Below are 18,140 nucleotides of genomic sequence, written 5' to 3'. Positions count from 1 at the left end.
TTTGCTTGAACCCCGGAGGCAGAGGTTGCAGTGAGCCAAGACCGTGCCACTACACTCCAGTCCGGAAGACCCAGCAAGACACTGTCTCAAAACAAAAAGAAGGTAGTTGGTTGGTATCTAGTACTCTTCTAGGAACCTGAGGCCCAAATTGTGAAACGTCTCTGAGGCAGCTAATGCTAGAGTTTTCTAATGTAAATTTCATAATTAGTACTAGTAATGAATATTAATTATATCTTAGGTGGGACACTCTAATAGCCTAAATAACCAGTATAAGTTTATGAAGAATTATCTCCTAGCTGCCCTTTTGTTTCTAGTTGACCAGACACTACAGTATCTGTATTTTAAATATTTTAGCACAGGCTGACAGTTCAAAATAGTGATAAAATATCCTTTAAATCCCATATTTTATCCTGCAATAATTTTTAGTTAGTACTCTCTAGACTGTTTATAATAAGTTTTAAAAAAGTCAGTAAAATGTAGGCACCTTTTTGGTAGTGTGCTAAACAAGGTGACAAAGCAAGCTACAATTTGTGAAAGATATTGAAGGAAGGAAAGGAAAATATCATATCTATTTGAAATTATTGACAGAACATTGATTTTTTTCAGGCAGAAAAATCGATTCCCAAATTTCAGTTTTGCTAATGTACAAGATTAGACCTCCTTATAAAAAGTATAGTAGCATTTGGGTGGGGCTGATTGCAGCATCTTAGAATGTGGCATTTCTTTTGTTTAGAAATGGTGTTAAATAACTCTAAGGAGTCAGGAGTTATTACAAGCAGGTTTGTTTGTTTGTTTGTTTTTTGAGACAGAATCTGTGTCACCCAGGCTAGAGTGCAGTGGCGTGATCTTGGCTCACTGCAACCTCTGCCTCCTGGGTCCAAGTGATTCTCGTGCCTCAGCCTCCTGAGTAGCTGGGACTACAGGCGCGCCACCATGCCTGGCTAATTTTTGTATTTTTAGTAGAGACGGGGTTTCTCCATGTTGCTAGGCTGGTCTCCTACTCGGCCTCAAGTGATTTACCTGCCTTGGCCTTCCAAAGTGCTGGGATTACAGGCATGAGCTGCCAGCAGTTGTTGTAAATTATTATAGAAGTGGTTGTGACATCTGTTTTCGTGTGTGTGTGTGTGTGTGTGTGTGTGTGTGGCGCGATCCACAGCTCACTACAGTCTCAATTTCTGGGTTTAAGTGATCTTCCCACCTCAGCCTCCAGAGTGGCTGGGACCACAGGCATGCACCACTATGCCCAGCTAATTTTTTGGTACTTTTTGTGGAGATGGAGTTTTGTCATGTTGCCCAGGCTAGTTTCGAACTCCTGAGCTGAAGCAATCCTCCCGCCTTGGCTTCCCAAAGTGCTAGGATAACAGGCATGAAACGCCCTGCCCAGCTGACATCTCTCTCTTTCTTTCTTTTTGTTTTTTGTTTTGTTTTTTTCATTTTGTTACATCCTGAGTCCTTGCTTTTTTCTAGCCAAATCTAGCCCTCTTACTTTTCCTTCCTGTTTTTCTGAAGGGCTCATAGGTAGCACTCGTCCTTGCTGAGTGGAAGGATTGCTGACTTCTCAGTTAGTAGCTCAGTCTTCTCTCAAATCCCAGTATTCTTAATTCTTCTTTTTGTGGGAGACTAATGAGTAGGCCAAGATCTTCAAAGTTTGGGACTTGGCAGAATGGAAATTCTCAGATGGATTCTAGGATTACTTTTTAAATTATTATTATTATTATTATTATTATACTTTAAGTTTTAGGGTCCGTGTGCACAATGTGCAGGTTTGTTACATATGTATCCATGTGCCATGTTGGTGTGCTGCACCCATTAACTCGTCATTTAGCATTAGATCTATCTCCTAATGCTGTCCCTCCCCGCCCACCACACAACAGTCCCCAGAGTGTGATGTTCCCCTTCCTGTCTCCATGTGTTCTCATTGTTCAATTCCCACCTGTGAGTGAGAACATGCGATGTTTAGTCTTTTGTCCTTGCGATAGTTTACTGAGAATGATGGTTTCCAGCTTCATCCATGTCCCTACAAAGGACATGAACTCATTATTTTTTATGGCTGCATAGTATTCCATGGTGTATATGTGCCACATTTTCTTAATCCAGTCTATCGTTGTTGGACATTTGGGTTGGTTCCAAGTCTTTGCTATTGTGAATAGTGCCACAATAAACATACGTGTGCATGTGTCTTTATAGCAGCATGATTTATAATCCTTTGGGTACATACCCAGTAATGGGATGGCTGGGTCAAATGGTATTTCTAGTTCTAGATTCCTGAGGAATCGCCACACTGACTTCCACAATGGTTGAACTAGTTTACAGTCCCACCAACAGTGTAAAAGTGTTCCTATTTCTCCACATCCTCTCCAGCACCTGTTGTTTCCTGACTTTTTAATGGTGGCCATTCTAACTGGTGTGAGATGGTATCTCATTGTGGTTTTGATTTGCATTTCTCTGATGGCCAGTGATGATGAGCATTTTTTCATGTGTCTTTTGGCTGCATAAATGTCTTCTTTTGAGAAGTTTTAAACCTCTTCAGAGGTTAAAAGTTAGAGGAACTTGGTACAACCTTGAGGGAAAGAAAACTTAGGGAAGTAGGGTTATGCCTTTGTGTGTACCAGTAGGGCAGATAAACAAAAGTGCATATTTACTGAAGAATATTTAGTGGTATAGTAGGGAAAGGGTAGATTTTCAATTTTCCTTCTGTGTATAGTAGTTGTAGATAGACATTTTTCTTTTTAACCAACACAAATGACCAAAAAAAATAAAAAAAGAGAGAAGCCTCAGTATTTTTAAAGTGAGGCAAAAATACACACACACACACACACACACACACACACACACACACAGCACATGCACACTCACAGAGTTATTTTCTGAAAGCTGGAAAGTTGTTTCCGAGGAGAAATGTATGATCCACAGTTAAAATGTTTAGACATATGGCAATTGGATAAAATAATTTTTTGGTGAAAATAGGAAAACAGATCGACATAAATGTACATTAGGGTAGTGACTTTCATTTCTTATACATACACAGTGAAGTAGTTCTGGGGAATAAATTCTTGGAAAAGTAGAGTAGGGATTGGATAAGTGTCATAGTTTATGACTGAATACATACAAACAGGTGAAAACTCAAGATGGAGAAGTAATAATAACCACTTGATAAAGAAACTGAAAACCCTTTCACTGTACAAAAAAAAGATTGCTTTAGAGTTATAACTTGATATTATAATTTGATTTTTTAAAAGATATTCATTGCATTTGTGGCCACTATGGATACATAAAATAAAAAATGCCGTTCGTTTCTCAATATAATTAAATATTGTTTCCTAATATTTAAAATCTTAACTGTAAAAAAAAATTCTTTTTGAATGCTATAGATTCTGGAACTAATATTAAGATTACTAAAAAAGATAGCACAGCCACTATTTCTTCCATAGGTCTCTTAAAAATAAAGGATAGTTGACCAGGCAGAGTTAAGGAACTATTTCAAATCCTCTACCAAGCTATATCCAGTATGTTGGCAATGTATGAGCCATCAGACCTTTCCTATATCCCCCAGATCCATCCTATGCTGTCTGTTCCACCTCTTATTTCAGATTTCTCATGCCTTTTTCTGTGACAGATTACTGCAGCCAACTTTGAATTCTTCCTCTTCTCTGAATTTCGTAGCATACATACTAATTTAAAACCTCTTTGTATTGTTCTAACTTTTGGTAGAGCAATTTGTTATATTTCTTTGTACACATTAGTACACATTTAGCAGTGCTGGTGGGTGATCAGTAAGCCTTATGGAAAGCATGTTTTAAGGGAATTCGGGAAAGTGAACAATTAATAGTATGATAATGGATGTTTGAAGGAAGGGGATCATGAATGAGGACCTAAACTAAAGAAAGTCTAGGTCTTGGGGAAGATAAAAAAGAGGATGTTCCAAGCTGAGATCGCAAAATGGTCTGAGGCCCAAATGCACATAGCCTAGTGACTGAAGCTGTAGGTAACAGTGAATAATTGGATGAATGAACCAGTGAACAAATTAGTATATTCCGAGTAGAGCAAGATGGCCAAATTTACTGGACTGTTCCTTGTAAGTCATTCATTCCTCACACATTTTTTAGTTATCTAGGATATAAAGATGAAAAGATAATATTTATTTTCAGGAGCAAATTCTAATGGAACAGACAGAAAAATTAAAACTTATTAAAATATGTTACCTGAAATAAGAGGTATGCCCAACACCTATGGAAACACAAAGGAGGAAGCTGCTAAGAGGAAATTTGTAAGATAGGCCAAATCCTCAAAGGCCTTAAATGCCTGACTCAATTGTTTGGACATTATTTTGGTTATTATTGAAGCAAGATACTACATCAGACCACTTTGTGAAGCTGTAGGACAGCAGTGATCCTTCCTAAGGTTTCTGTGTGAGGTTTAGCAATAGGCACCTCTGAGAATTTTCCTGCCCTGGCCCCATAATTATACTTCAAGTTCAGCTGAAAGCAAAAGTCAGGGTATGGTTGGGAGAGTTGGCCATCTCTAACCTGTTTGGAAATACCATCTCAGAAGGTAGTAACCCTTTAATGCTAAAATTTAGTAAATATCAAATTGAGATGTTCTAGTTATTATAGAGACCTGAAATATCTACCTTGAAAGAATAGTGTTTACTTTGAGAGTGATAATTGCGTATGTTTGTAATCTGAAAAGCAAGAGCAAGGAAATGAGTTTGAATTTTGCTGATTTTTTAATGGTATATAATTTCAAAGATCTATAACTAAACATAACTATTTCTGTCCTTAATTATTTATTTCCAGTCATTTGATCCTTCAAAAATCACAAGGAAGAAAAGTGTTATAACTTATTCTCCAACAACTGGAACTTGTCAAATGAGTCTATTTGCTTCTCCCACAAGCTCTGAAGAACAAAAGCACAGAAATGGACTATCAAATGGTTAGTTGAACATTCTTTTCTACTTACTGTAAGGTTTTTCTAGTTATTGGCTAAATCAAAATTGTGATTTAATTATGTATGGATCTTGCTACAGCTGATTTTTGTCTTCTCTCAAATAATTTAATACCTTAATATAGGTATTACTTTGGACATAAATGTAAACTTTTGGCACTTATTTTAACATGCAACTGCAGGCTTTGTTCCCTTACTATCCCATCCATTAAATAGAAATTATGGCCTTACTTGCCTTCAGCTACTATCAGTTATAATGGTTACAGATATGCCCCTTAACAAGCTATCCATCATGTGCATAAATTAAAGTCAGCATAGTTCAGGTGCTGCTGCACTACAACTTAAGAGTGATACTTCTAAATGTTATTTTTATCCATGTTTTCCATTTAGTTTTACCCACATGTGGTATATCTTTATATAGCTTATCTTTATTTCTTATGTTTCATTCCCTTCTTTTTCTTGACTATTTCAAATGTATTTACAAAAGGTTTGTAGAATTTTTCCATAGAGAAAAATCTAATTTTAATATGAAATTTTTTATTTTAAAATATTATTAGTTTAATTTTAATTTTGACCATACATATTTGTTGTCCTCTGGTAGTTCATTGCTAACATATTGATTTAAAAACACAAATCTCGATTTCGTGGGTTTTTTTTTTTTGAGAAAGTTTATGAATCAGTGACATGTAGTTTTATAATTAAAATTTTAAATAGGCTCAAATTTAATAGTGTATCCTTTAGATATACTGTGATTAGCCTAATTCACATTATATTGTTTAACATTTAATGAGTGCTAAGCATATACTAGAAGCTACCCAGAAAAAAGAAGTCTCATTTACCTGATTTGTTATAATGTAACACATAATGAGATCTTAAAGTTTTGAATGTCTTTAATTTTACTTTAATCAAATGCTTTTTATCCTAAAGCTGTGACTATTAGGTTCTCTTTCCCTAAAATGTATGAAAATGTATACACTTTAAATTTCATACTTCTATTTTTATATACATGATATATCTTTTTAATTAAAAATAAATGCCTTAGAGATTGTACATCCCTATACTGAAATGTGAATAGATTTTAAGTTGATATGTACTCAATTTCCATATTGAAATTAAGTATGGACTTAAGGGGACATTCCTTTTGCCCATAAAAAGATTGGTCACATGATTTCAGTTGACATTTAAGTAGATAATTATCACAGATTATAGTCCTAAGTAAGCTGTTTTTTAAAAAGTTAGATAGCAAGCGTTTCAGAAGTGCTGGCAATGTTCTATTTTTTGACCTACATAGTGGTTACATTGATTCACTCTAGTTATTCATCAGACTGTACATACATGTTTCATGTGTGCTGTAATATATATATCTCACATATAGAAGTCTCGAAACAGGAGAATTTTGTCCAGAATTCTGTATCAGATTATGTCATTTGTAATCATTACATTGCTTATCCTAATATGTCATCTTGTACATCTTTAAAAAATAAAAAAGCTTGATTTTTATGAAGTAACAAGTTCAAAATAAATGAGAAAATATGACTTATGAAATCATTTAAATTCTAAATGAGGTCATAATCTCTTAACAACTCCCACTTTTAAAATATTATACAAAACATAATATAAAATTTAAATAACATTTTCAAGGACATTTTAGGTGCTACTCACTTCCCATCACACTTATGATAAGATCCAAAACCCTTATCATGACATGGAAGGCCATATATCCATCTAATACCCAAACACCTCATCTGCCTCATTTTCTACCCCTTTTTTACACTACTTTAGCCACTCTTACCTTCTTGCTATTTGTCAGTCATGCTGAGCCCCTCTTGCCACAGGGTCTTGCAGTTCTCTCCACCAGGAATAATCTTCCTCTAGATATTTATATGTACTTTCTATGTACATTTGAACCATGTACTATGCGAACAGAAGACTTAATATTATATTTAAATCGATTTGTAGTTATAAAAGGATGAAAAATTTGGTTCTATGTCTTCCTTCTACTTAGATTCTACATTGGCCAAACATGGGCTTTGTTTCAACTCTTTAGTTTATACATTTAACAGATGCATTCATGCAGCACATAATAACGTTTCAGCCAGTGACAGACTATATACACATCAGGGGTCCCCCAGGATTATAATGGAGCTGAAAAATTCCTATTGCTTAGTTGCCCGGCAGCCGTCATAACATTGTGGCACAACACGTTACTCACATTTTTGTGGTGATGCCAGTGTAAACAAACCTAGCTCACTGCTAGTCATATAAAAGTGTAGCATGTACAATTATGTATAGTACATGATATAGTTGTGTACTACATAATGATGTTTTGTTCAACAAATGACCACATACGATGATGGTCCTGTAAGATTATAATACTGTATTTTACTGTGCTTTTTTATGTTTAGATATGTTTAGATAAACAAATACTTACAATATGTTACAGTTGCCTACAGTGTTCAGTACAGTAATATGCTGTACAGGTTTGTAGACTAGGAGCAATAGGCTATGCACTAGGTGTCTGGTAGGTTATACACTGGAGGTTTGTATAAGTACACCTACAATGTTTGCACAACAATAAGATCACCTCGTGATGCATTTCTCAGAATGTATGTCCATAGTTAAGTGACACATAACTCTCTATGTATGTGTGTATGTTATATATCATTTATGTATTTTTTAATTTGTATGTACATTATTTTGCTGCCCTCCTCCAACCCATAGCAAGTTTCTCCAGACTATTACAGTTGACCCTTGAACAACATGGGTTTGAACTGCACAGGTCCACTTATGTGAAGATTATTTTCAAATAAACATACTGGAAAACTTTTTGGAGTTTTGTGACAATTTGTAAAACCCTGCAGACAAACTTTATAGACTGTAAATATAAAAAAAAAGTTGGGTATGCCATGGATGCATAAAATATATGTAGCTACTAGTCTATCATTTACCATAAAGCATACATAAATTTGTTATAAAAAAAATTTATCAAAACTAATGCATACAAACACTTAGACCCTACACAGCCCCATTTGCAGTTGAGAGAAATGTAAATGAATATAAAGATGCAGTACTAAATCATAACTGCATAAAATTAACTAGTACATACTGTACTACTGTAATAATTTCATAGCTACCTCCTGTTGCTGTTGTAGTGAGCTCAAGTGTTGCAAGTATCTGCTTGAAATACCATGTGATGCTGATAATCTCTGCACAAGCAATGTGTCTCTCAAGTAAATTGTGTATTGCAGTAAAAAGTGATCTCATGGTTCTCGTATGTTTTTCATCATGTTTAGGGCTATGCTGGAAACCTTGAATAACACCATGAAACCCACATAAAGTGCCACTAGTGATGCTGGAAGTGCTCCCAATGAGCAGAGAGAAATCATGACATTACAAGAAAAAGATGAATTACTTGATATGTACCGTAGATTAACGTCTGCAGCTGTAGTTCCTCACCATTTCTGACAGTTCATCTTGTAAACAGATGACAAACTTATGGTATTAATAGTTTACAATACTGTAAATATTTTATCTTCCTTATGATTTTCTTAATAACTTTTTTCTCTAGCTTACTTTATTGTAAGAATACACAGTATAATACATATAACACACAAAATATGTATTAATCGACTTTGTGGCATCTGGTCCACAGTACGCTATTGGTAGTTAAGTTTTTGGGGAGTCAAGAGATATACTTGGATTTTTTACTACATGGGGGGTTGGCACTCCTAACCCTCAAGTTGCTCAAGGGTCAGTTGTATGCATTTTAGAAAAGAAGAAAGAGTAAATTTTTCCCCTTTCCTCCCATGAACACTTCGGACTTGTTATTTAATAATGAAAGTAGAAGAATAAACAACAAATTTGCATAGTCAGAGAGTACTTGTTAACTGGACAATAGATCTGTAAAAATCACTCAGACTGTAACAATATAACAGTACAGAGAGATAAAAGGAGAGTGTGATAAAACAAAGTGAAATGATAGGCAGAATAAGACTCTCCAACATCTGCCAAATTGGAGTTCTACAAGGAGGAAATACAGAGAATGGGCCATAGGTATTATTCTAAGATATAAGGACTATCAGTTTTTCATAATTAAGGAAAGATAAGAATTTTCAAATTACAGTATCATGCTAAGTCTGGGCAGGGTAAAGTAAAACAGATCCACATCTAGTTATATCATGATAAAACTATGTAGAACATCAAAGACAAAATTTTAAGGGCAACCAGAGAAAAGATAGTACCTACAAGAGAGTAACAGACTGATAAACTTCTTATCTATATCAGTAGACTCCAGCAGAAAATGCAATAATAGTATCAATTAAGAATCACAGTTGAGTTTTTATCCAGGAAGTGAGGATGAAATAAAGATATTTTCAGACAAAGTCTCAGAGAGTTTGTCACTCACAGATTCTCATAAAATAACTACAAAATAAGTTACTCCTCTAAGAGGTAAAGTGAACCTCAGATAAAGGAGTGGAATTGCAAAAAGCAATGATGAAAAAGTGAATTAGCAAACATGTTAATCTAATTATAAGTTTTGCTGACTATAAAGCAAAAGTCAAACAATTGGAGGACGGGTGACAAACAAATAATAGACCACACTAGCACGAAAGATAAAGAGGCAACAGGTAAGAGTTACGATGTTTTAGACAATGTTTTAAGGTCCTCGTATTTTCAGGCAGATGATGAGATATCTATCAGTTGACTTCTTCATTGTATTTTTTGTTTTCTTGCCTGGAAAATGGGGAAGATAGTAATTCCTACCTCAGAACTGTGAGGATTAAATGAATTAATACACAGAAAGCACTTTGAATGGTACTTGACATATATTAATAGTATATGTTTCATACATATTTTAGCCATTTTCATTAATAACTTTTTTTTTTTTTTTTTTTTTGAGGCTGAGTCTCACTCTGTCGCCCAGGCTGGAGTGCAGTGGCGCAATCTCGGCTCACTGCCAGCTCCGCCTCCCGGGTTCATGCCATTCTCCTGCCTCAGCCTCTCCGAGTAGCTGGGACTACAGGCGCCCGCCACCACGCCCGGCTAATTTTTTTGTATTTTTTAGTAGAGACGGGATTTCACCATGGTCTCGATCTCCTGACCTCGTGATCCCTGATCCCAAAGTGCTGGGATTACAAGCGTGAGCCACTGCGCCCGTCCTAATAACATTATTAATTAGACGTTAAGAAAAGACATAAGACAATTAAATCTGAAGGAATAGAAAAAGAAAACAAAGCAAATGCTAGCTTTTTAAAAAAAGCTAGCAGTTGATACAAAAATAGAAAGGCTGAAATAGACTTTATGCCTAAAAGGCTTTATTGAAAAGAATGAGGCTCTTTACATAAGAGATAAAGATTCATCTCTACAAAAATAAAAGGATCCTGAGCCATATGTGCATCTACAAAACTCAAAACATCATGAAATATGACAGGATAACAAGGGAGAAACTGATAAATCCACAATCATTGTAGGAGATTTTAAACTACCTCTTTCAGAAACTGATGAAGCGGTTAAAAAGGAAGGATATAAACAAGTTGTACACAATTAGCAAGCTTATCTAATGAGCTGTGGTCAAAAAGATATAATACCCAACATAGAATAAAGCACAAGTGGAACGTTCACAAAAATGTAACCAGCATGGAGTTACAGGGGAAGTCTCACTGTACTAAAAATTACAGTCATACAGCTCACACTCTCTAAAATTTCATACAATTAGGAATCAATAATGAAAAGGCAGCCCTCCAAAAATTTTAACCTGTATATTTGGAAACCAAGAAACTTCTAAATAATTCATTGATCAGAAAAATTATAATGGAAAGTCTAAAATATTTAAAATTGAATGATAATGAAAACATGTCAGCACTTAGAGGAAAAATTTATACCTACATTATACTAAAGCAGTTCTTGGTGGAGGCTTTATACAGTTGTCCCTTCCTATCTGGGGAATTGGTTCCTGGATCCCACTCAGTTTCCAAGATCCACACACTCTCAAGTCTGTTGTAGAAAATAGTATAGTATTTGCATATAACCAATACACCCTCCTGTATACTTTAAATTATCTCATGATTACTTATATACCTAATACAATGTAAGTGCTATTGAAATAGTTGTTATACTGTATTGTTTAGGGAATTATGACAAGGAAAAGTCTGTATATGTTCAGTACAGATGCAACCATCCTTTTTTTAAACAAAGTATTTTTGATCCATGGTTGGTTGAATCCACAGATGTGGAATCTACTAATGCAGAGGGCCAACTGTACTTACAAATGCATGTACAGTCCTGTGTCACTTAACAATGGGGATACCTTCTGAGAAAGGCGTTGTTCGGTGATTGTGATTTTGTCATTGTATGAACATCATAGATTGTACTTACACAAACCTAGATGGCATAGCCAACTACACATTTATGCTATATGGTATAGCCTTTTGTTCCTAGGCTGCAAACCTATACAGTGGACTACTGAATACCATAGGCAATCAAAACATAATGGCATTGGTGTATTTAAACATATCTGAGTAGAAAAGGTACAGTAGAAATATGATGTTTATAATCTTATGAGACCACTGTCATATATGTGGTTTGTCACTGACCAAAATGTTGTTATACTGCTCATGACTGTATTTAAAAAGGAAGAATGATTGAAAACCATTGAGCAAGCATTGAACTCAGAATGACTGAAAAGGAACAACATAATGAACCCCCCAAAGTAGAAAGGAAGTAATGATATGAAGATAAATTATAAATTGAAAACAGGGCAATAATAAAGAAAAGCAACAAATCAAAAGCTGGTTCTTAGAAAAGTCTAATGAAATGTTAGCCCTCTGGCAAGACTGATTTTTTTTCAAGTAGCAGAAGGAACAAACAACATGTAAAAGACCTAATAAACTACTATACTATCTTCTTAAACCTTTGATGAGGAATCTGAGGTGTGGGCCAAATGCTAAACATTTTTATTATTGTAAAAGAACTAGTCAAATATCTTACTCTGTAAAATATAGATCAGTAATATTAATCTCAATCTTTTCATGGAAAGACTTAAGCTTTTAAATACTTTTCAGCTTTTAAATATGACAAGTTTTAATATTTCTAATAATAACACTTAGATCAGTTATCAGACTGTCAAGTACCCAGTCAACACAAAGTAATCTGAATGAAAGATGTAAAAACCTGTATTTTTGTTACTGCTTCCCAAATATTACTGTTTTAGTAGATTAAAAAGTGATTTCAATTTTCTCAGCGATAACCTTCTATTCAATAATGTAAGTAATATTTTAAGAATATTATTACATTTCTGTCTGTGGGACTTAATAAAGGTATTTTCATTTTGAGTGAAAAAGAACCATTCCGCCGGGTGCAATGGCTCATGCCTGTAATCCCAGCACTTTGGAGGGCTGAGGCAGACAGATCACCTGAGGTCAGGAGTTTGAGATTAGCCTGGCCAACATGGCAAAACCCATTCTCTACTAAAAATACAAAAATTAGCCAGGTGTGGTGGTGCACGCCTGTAGTCCCAGCTACTCGGAAGGCTGAGGCAAGAGAATCACTTGAACCCGGGAGGCAGAGATTGCAGTGAGCAGAGATCGCACCACTGCTCTCCAGGCTGGGCTGGCAAAGTGAGACTCTGTCTCAAAAAAAAAAACCATTAACATTGTTATTTTTTGCGAGTTGATCCTCTAAAGAGGTTATTTACCCTCCATTCTATTAATATTAATTTGGTTTATTAAAAGAATAGCAGGACTGTATCAGTATCTCATTCACCTCTTTGCCTACAGGCCTCAACTTGATCTACATGCAAGTAACCTTTTTAGAAAGAAGTTACTAACTTTTGTTTGACCACCTTGAACAAATCACTTGAACCTCTGTGGATCAAGGTTTTCCTAACTCTTTTTTTTTTTTTTTTTTTTTTTTTTTTGAGACGGAGTCTCGCTCTGTCGCCCAGGCTGGAGTGCAGTGGCGCGATCTCGGCTCACTGCAAGCTCCGCCTCCCGGGTTCACGCCATTCTCCTGCCTCAGCCTCTCCGAGTAGCTGGGACTACAGGCGCCCGCCACTACGCCCGGCTAATTTTTTGTATTTTTAGTAGAGACAGGGTTTCACCGTGGTCTCGATCTCCTGACCTCGTGATCCGCCCGCCTCGGCCTCCCAAAGTGCTGGGATTACAAGCGTGAGCCACCGCGCCCGGCCATATGTTTGACTTTAACTGTAACTTTAACTGTTATTTTGAAATTGTTAAGTTACTCTTAACTTTTGGTTTGAGACCAAAATGATTGCCTATAATATTTATCAACTATAAAGTATGGGTACCTAGAAGCAGCATGATACCAGCCTAAACCTGTTTGGACTTTACACTTTACATTAATCTTTTTTTTTTTGAGATGGAGTCACTCTGTCACCCAGGCTGGAGTGCAGTGGCGTGATCTTGGCTCACTGCACCCTCTGCCTCCCAGGTTCAAGCGATTCTCCTGTCTCAGCCTCCCAAGTAGCTGGGATTACAGGCACACACCACCACGCCCGGGTAATTTTTTGTATTTTAGTAGAGACAGGGTTTCACCATGTTGACCAGGCTGGTCTTGAACTCCTGAGCTCAGGCAATCCACCCACCTCAGCCTCCCAAAGTGCTAGGATTACAGGCATGAGCCACCGTGCCTAGCCTCCATTAATCTATTAATAAGCATTGCATCATGGTTAAGAGCACAGTCTTCAGCTAAATATCTGGGTTTCAATCCTCACTCACTAACTTTAGGGGCTGAGATAAGTTTGTGACCATTCTGTACTTCTATTTTCTCATCTGTAAAATGAGAACAAGAGTGACTATGTCAGAGTTGTGCAAGTTAATTAGATATCATATGTAACATATTTAAAGCAATGCCTGGCCCTAATTAATACCATGTGTTAGCTGTTGTCATCACTATTGATTGTGCTTCCAAGTATTAACAATTTGTTGAAAGCTATCTTCATTTGTTAGGGAAAGAGCTCCCTGGAGCCTTACCAGAAAGCTCAAATACAATTATGAATGTAGTTCAGATTCAGTGAAGGTACATTTATCACCAATGTTTTGTGAAACTGCACTTGAAGAGAGTCAAATACACAAGTGTTTGTTCACTTTTACATATAATCTCACAAGAAAAATACCATATAGACTCCACAGTCCTTTTGTATATGTTCATTGTGCTTACTTTTTTTAATAGAATGGAATGAAATAAAGGAAAGTAATTTTTAAGTAACTGGAAAACTCATTTACTACATTTACTACTCAATATGTTGTATTACTCAACTGTCTAGTAACTGATCTAAGTCTTACTCTTAGAAATATTAAAATTCTTCATATTTAACAGCTGAAAATTATTTAAAATCCTAAGTCCTTCCATGAGAAGACTGAGGTTAATACTATTGATCCACATTTTTACAGGGTGAGATATTTGACTAGTTCTCTTACAATAAAAATATTTAGAAGGGAGGAGCCAAGATGGCCGAATAGGAACAGCTCCAGTCTACAGCTCCCAGCGTGAGCGACGCAGAAACCGGGTGATTTTTGCATTTCCAACTGAGGTACTGGGTTCTTCTCACTGGGGAGTGCCAGACAGTAGGTGCAGGACAGTGGGCGCAGCGCACCGTGCACGAGCCGAAGCAGGGTGAGGCATCGCCTCACCCGGGAAACGCAAGGGGTCAGGGAATTCCCTTTCCTAGTCAAAGAAAGCGGTGACAGATGGCACCTGGAAAATCGGGTCACTCCCACCCTAATACTACGGTTTTCCAACGGGCTTAAAAAACGGCACACCAGGAGATTATATCCCGCACCTGGCTCGGAGGGTCCTACACCCACGGAGTCTCGCTCATTGCTAGCACAGCAGTCCGAGATCAAACTGCAAGGCGGCAGTGAGGCTGGGGGAGGGGCGCCCACCATTGCCGAGTTAGTTGTCTGATTAGGTAAACAAAGCGGCCTGGAAGCTCGAACTGGGTGGAACCCAGCACAGCTCAAGGAGGCCTGCCTGCCTCTGTAGGCTCCACCTCTGGGGGCAGGGCACAGACAAACAAAAAGCAGTAACCTCTGCAGACTTAAATATCCCTCTTTGACAGCTTTGAAGAGAGTAGTGGTTCTCCCAGCATGCAGCTTGAGATCTGAGAATGGGCAGACTGCCTCCTCAAGTGTGTCCCTGACCCCCGAGTAGCCTAACTGGGAGGCACCCCCCAGTAGGGGCAGACTGACACCTCACATGGCCGGGTACTCCTCTGAGACAAAACTTCCAGAGGAACGATCAGGCAGCAGCATCTGCAGTTCACCAATATCCGCTGTTCTGCAGCCACCGCTGCTGATACCCAGGCAAACAGGGTCTGAAGTGGACCTCTAGCAAACTCCAACAGACCTGCAGCTGAGGGTCCTGTCTGGTAGAAGGAAAACTAACAAACAGAAAGGACATCCACACCAAAAACCCCTCTGTACGCCACCGTCATCAGAGACCAAAGGTAGATAAAACCACAAAGATGGGAAAAAAACAGAGCAGAAAAACTGGAAACTCTAAAAATCAGAGTACCTCTCCTTCTCTGAAGGAACGCAGCTCCTCACCAGCAACGGAACAAAGCTGGACAGAGAATGACTTTGACGAGTTGAGAGAAGAAGACTTCAGACGATCAAACTACTCCGAGCTACAGGAGGAAATTCGAACCAATGGCAAAGAAGTTAAAAGCTTGAAAACAAAATTAGACAAATGGATAACTAGAATAATCAATGCAGAGAATTCCTTAAAGGACCTGATGGAGCTGAAAACCAAGGCACGAGAGCTACGTGACGAATGCAGAAGCCTCAGTAGCCGATGCGATCAACTGGAAGAAAGGGTATCAGTGATGGAAGATGAAATGAATGAAATGAAGCAAGAAGAGAAGTTTAGAGAAAAAAGAATAAAAAGAAACGAACAAAGCCTCCAAGAAATATGGGACTATGTGAAAAGACCAAATCTATGTCTGATTGGTGTACCTGAAGGTGACGGGGAGAATGGAACCAAGCTGGAAAACACTCTGCAGGATATTATCCAGGAAGACTTCCCCAATCTAGCAAGGTAGGCCAACATTCAAATTCAGGAAATACAGAGAACGCCACAAACATACTCCTCGAGAAGAGCAACACCAAGACACATAATTGTCAGATTCACCAAAGATGAAATGAAGGAAAAAATGTTAAGGGCAGCCAGAGAGAAAGGTCGGGTTACCCACAAAGGGGAGCCCATCAGACTAAGAGCTGATTTCTCTGCAGAAACTCTACAAGCCAGAAGAGAGTGGGGACCAATATTCAACATTCTTAAAGAAAAGAATTTTCAACCCAGAATCTCATATCCAGCCAAACTAAGCTTCATAAGTGAAGGAGAAATAAAATACTTTACAGACAAGCAAATGCTGAGAGATTTTGTCACCACCAGGCCTGCCCTAAAAGAGCTCCTGAAGGAAGCACTAAACATGGAAAGGAACAACCAGTACCAGCCCCTGCAAAAACATGCCAAATTGTAAAGACCATCAAGGCTAGGAAGAAACTGCATCAACTAACGAGCAAAATAACCAGCTAACATCATAATGACAGGATCAAATTCACACATAACAATATTAACGTTAAATGTAAATGGGCTAAATGCTCCAATTAAAAGACACAGACTGGCAAATTGGATAAAGAGTCAAGACCCATCAGTGTGCTGTATTCAGGAAACCCATCTCACGTGCAGAGACACACATAGGCTCAAAATAAAGGGATGGAGGAAGATCTCCCAAGCAAATGGAAAACAAAAAAAGGCAGGGGTTGCAATCCTAGTCTCTGCTAAAACAGACTTTAAACCAACAAAGATCAAAAGAGACAAAGAAGGCCATTACATAATGGTAAAGGGATCAATTCAACAAGAAGAGCTAACTATCCTAAATATATATGCACCCAATACAGGAGCACCCAGATTCATAAAGCAAGTCCTGAGTGACCTACAAAGAGACCTAGACTCCCACACAATAATAATGGGAGACTTTAACACCCCACTGTCAACATTAGACAGATCAATGAGACAGAAAGTTAACAAGGATACCCAGGAATTGAACTCAGCTCTGCACCAAGCGGACCTAATAGACATCTACAGAACTCTCCACCCCAAATCAACAGAATATACATTATTTTCAGCACCACACCACACCTACTCCAAAATTGACCACATAGTTGGAAGTAAAGCACTCCTCAGCAAATGTAAAAGAACAGAAATTATAACAAACTGTCTCTCAGACCACAGTGCAATCAAACTAGAACTCAGGATTAGGAAACTCACTCAAAACCACTCAACTACATGGAAACTGAACAACCTGCTCCTGAATGACTACTGGGTAAATAATGAAATGAAGGCAGAAATAAAGATGTTCTTTGAAACCAACGAGAACAAAGACACAACATACCAGAATCTCTGGGACACATTCAAAGCAGTGTGTAGAGGGAAATTTATAACACTAAGTGCCCACAAGAGAAAGCAGGAAAGATCTAAAATTGACACCCTAACATCACAATTAAAAGAACTAGAAAAGCAAGAGCAAACACATTCAAAAGCTAGCAGAAGGCAAGAAATAACTAAGATCAGAGCAGAACTGAAGGAAACAGAGACACAAAAAACCCTTCAAAGAATTAATTAATCCAGGAGCTGTTTTTTTGAAAAGATCAACAAAATTGATAGACTGCTAGCAAGACTAATAAAGAAGAAAAGAGAGAAGAATCAAATAAATGCAATAAAAAATGATAAATGGGATATCACCACTGATCCCACAGAAATACAATCTACTATCAGAGAATACTACAAACACCTCTATGCAAATAAACTAGAAAATCTAGAAGAAATGGATAAATTCCTGGACACATACACCCTCCCAAGACTAAACCAGGAAGAAGTTGAATCTCTGAATAGACCAATAATGGGCTCTGAAATTGAGGTAATAATTAATAGCTTACCAACCAAAAAAAGTCCAGGACCAGAGGGATTCACAGCCAAATTCTATCAGAGGTACAAGGAGGAGCTGGTACCATTCCTTCTGAAACTATTCCAATGAATAGAAAAAGAGGGAATCCTCCCTAACTCATTTTATGAGGCCAGCATCATCCTGATACCAAAGCCTGGCAGAGACTCAACAAAAAAAGAGAATTTTAGACCAATATCCCTGCTGAACATCGATGCAAAAATCCTCAATA

General features: G+C 37.4%; 1 protein-coding gene across 4 annotated transcripts in view; it reads left to right on the top strand.

Moving 5' to 3' along the window:
* Nucleotides 1-18,140, top strand: part of ITGB3BP (integrin subunit beta 3 binding protein) — a 102,789-nt gene that overhangs the window by 23,300 nt on the left and 61,349 nt on the right. For all 4 annotated transcript variants that reach the window (XM_030812946.1, XM_030812947.1, XM_003265175.3 and 1 more), the window contains exon 3: nt 4,797-4,932. In XM_030812946.1, coding sequence (XP_030668806.1) covers nt 4,797-4,932 — 136 coding nt within the window. The remainder of the gene's footprint in view (nt 1-4,796; nt 4,933-18,140) is intronic.

The sequence above is a fragment of the Nomascus leucogenys genome, chromosome 5, assembly GCF_006542625.1.
Source record: "Nomascus leucogenys isolate Asia chromosome 5, Asia_NLE_v1, whole genome shotgun sequence".
Taxonomy (NCBI): domain Eukaryota; kingdom Metazoa; phylum Chordata; class Mammalia; order Primates; family Hylobatidae; genus Nomascus; species Nomascus leucogenys.
This window is presented reverse-complemented; position numbering and strand designations above follow the sequence as displayed.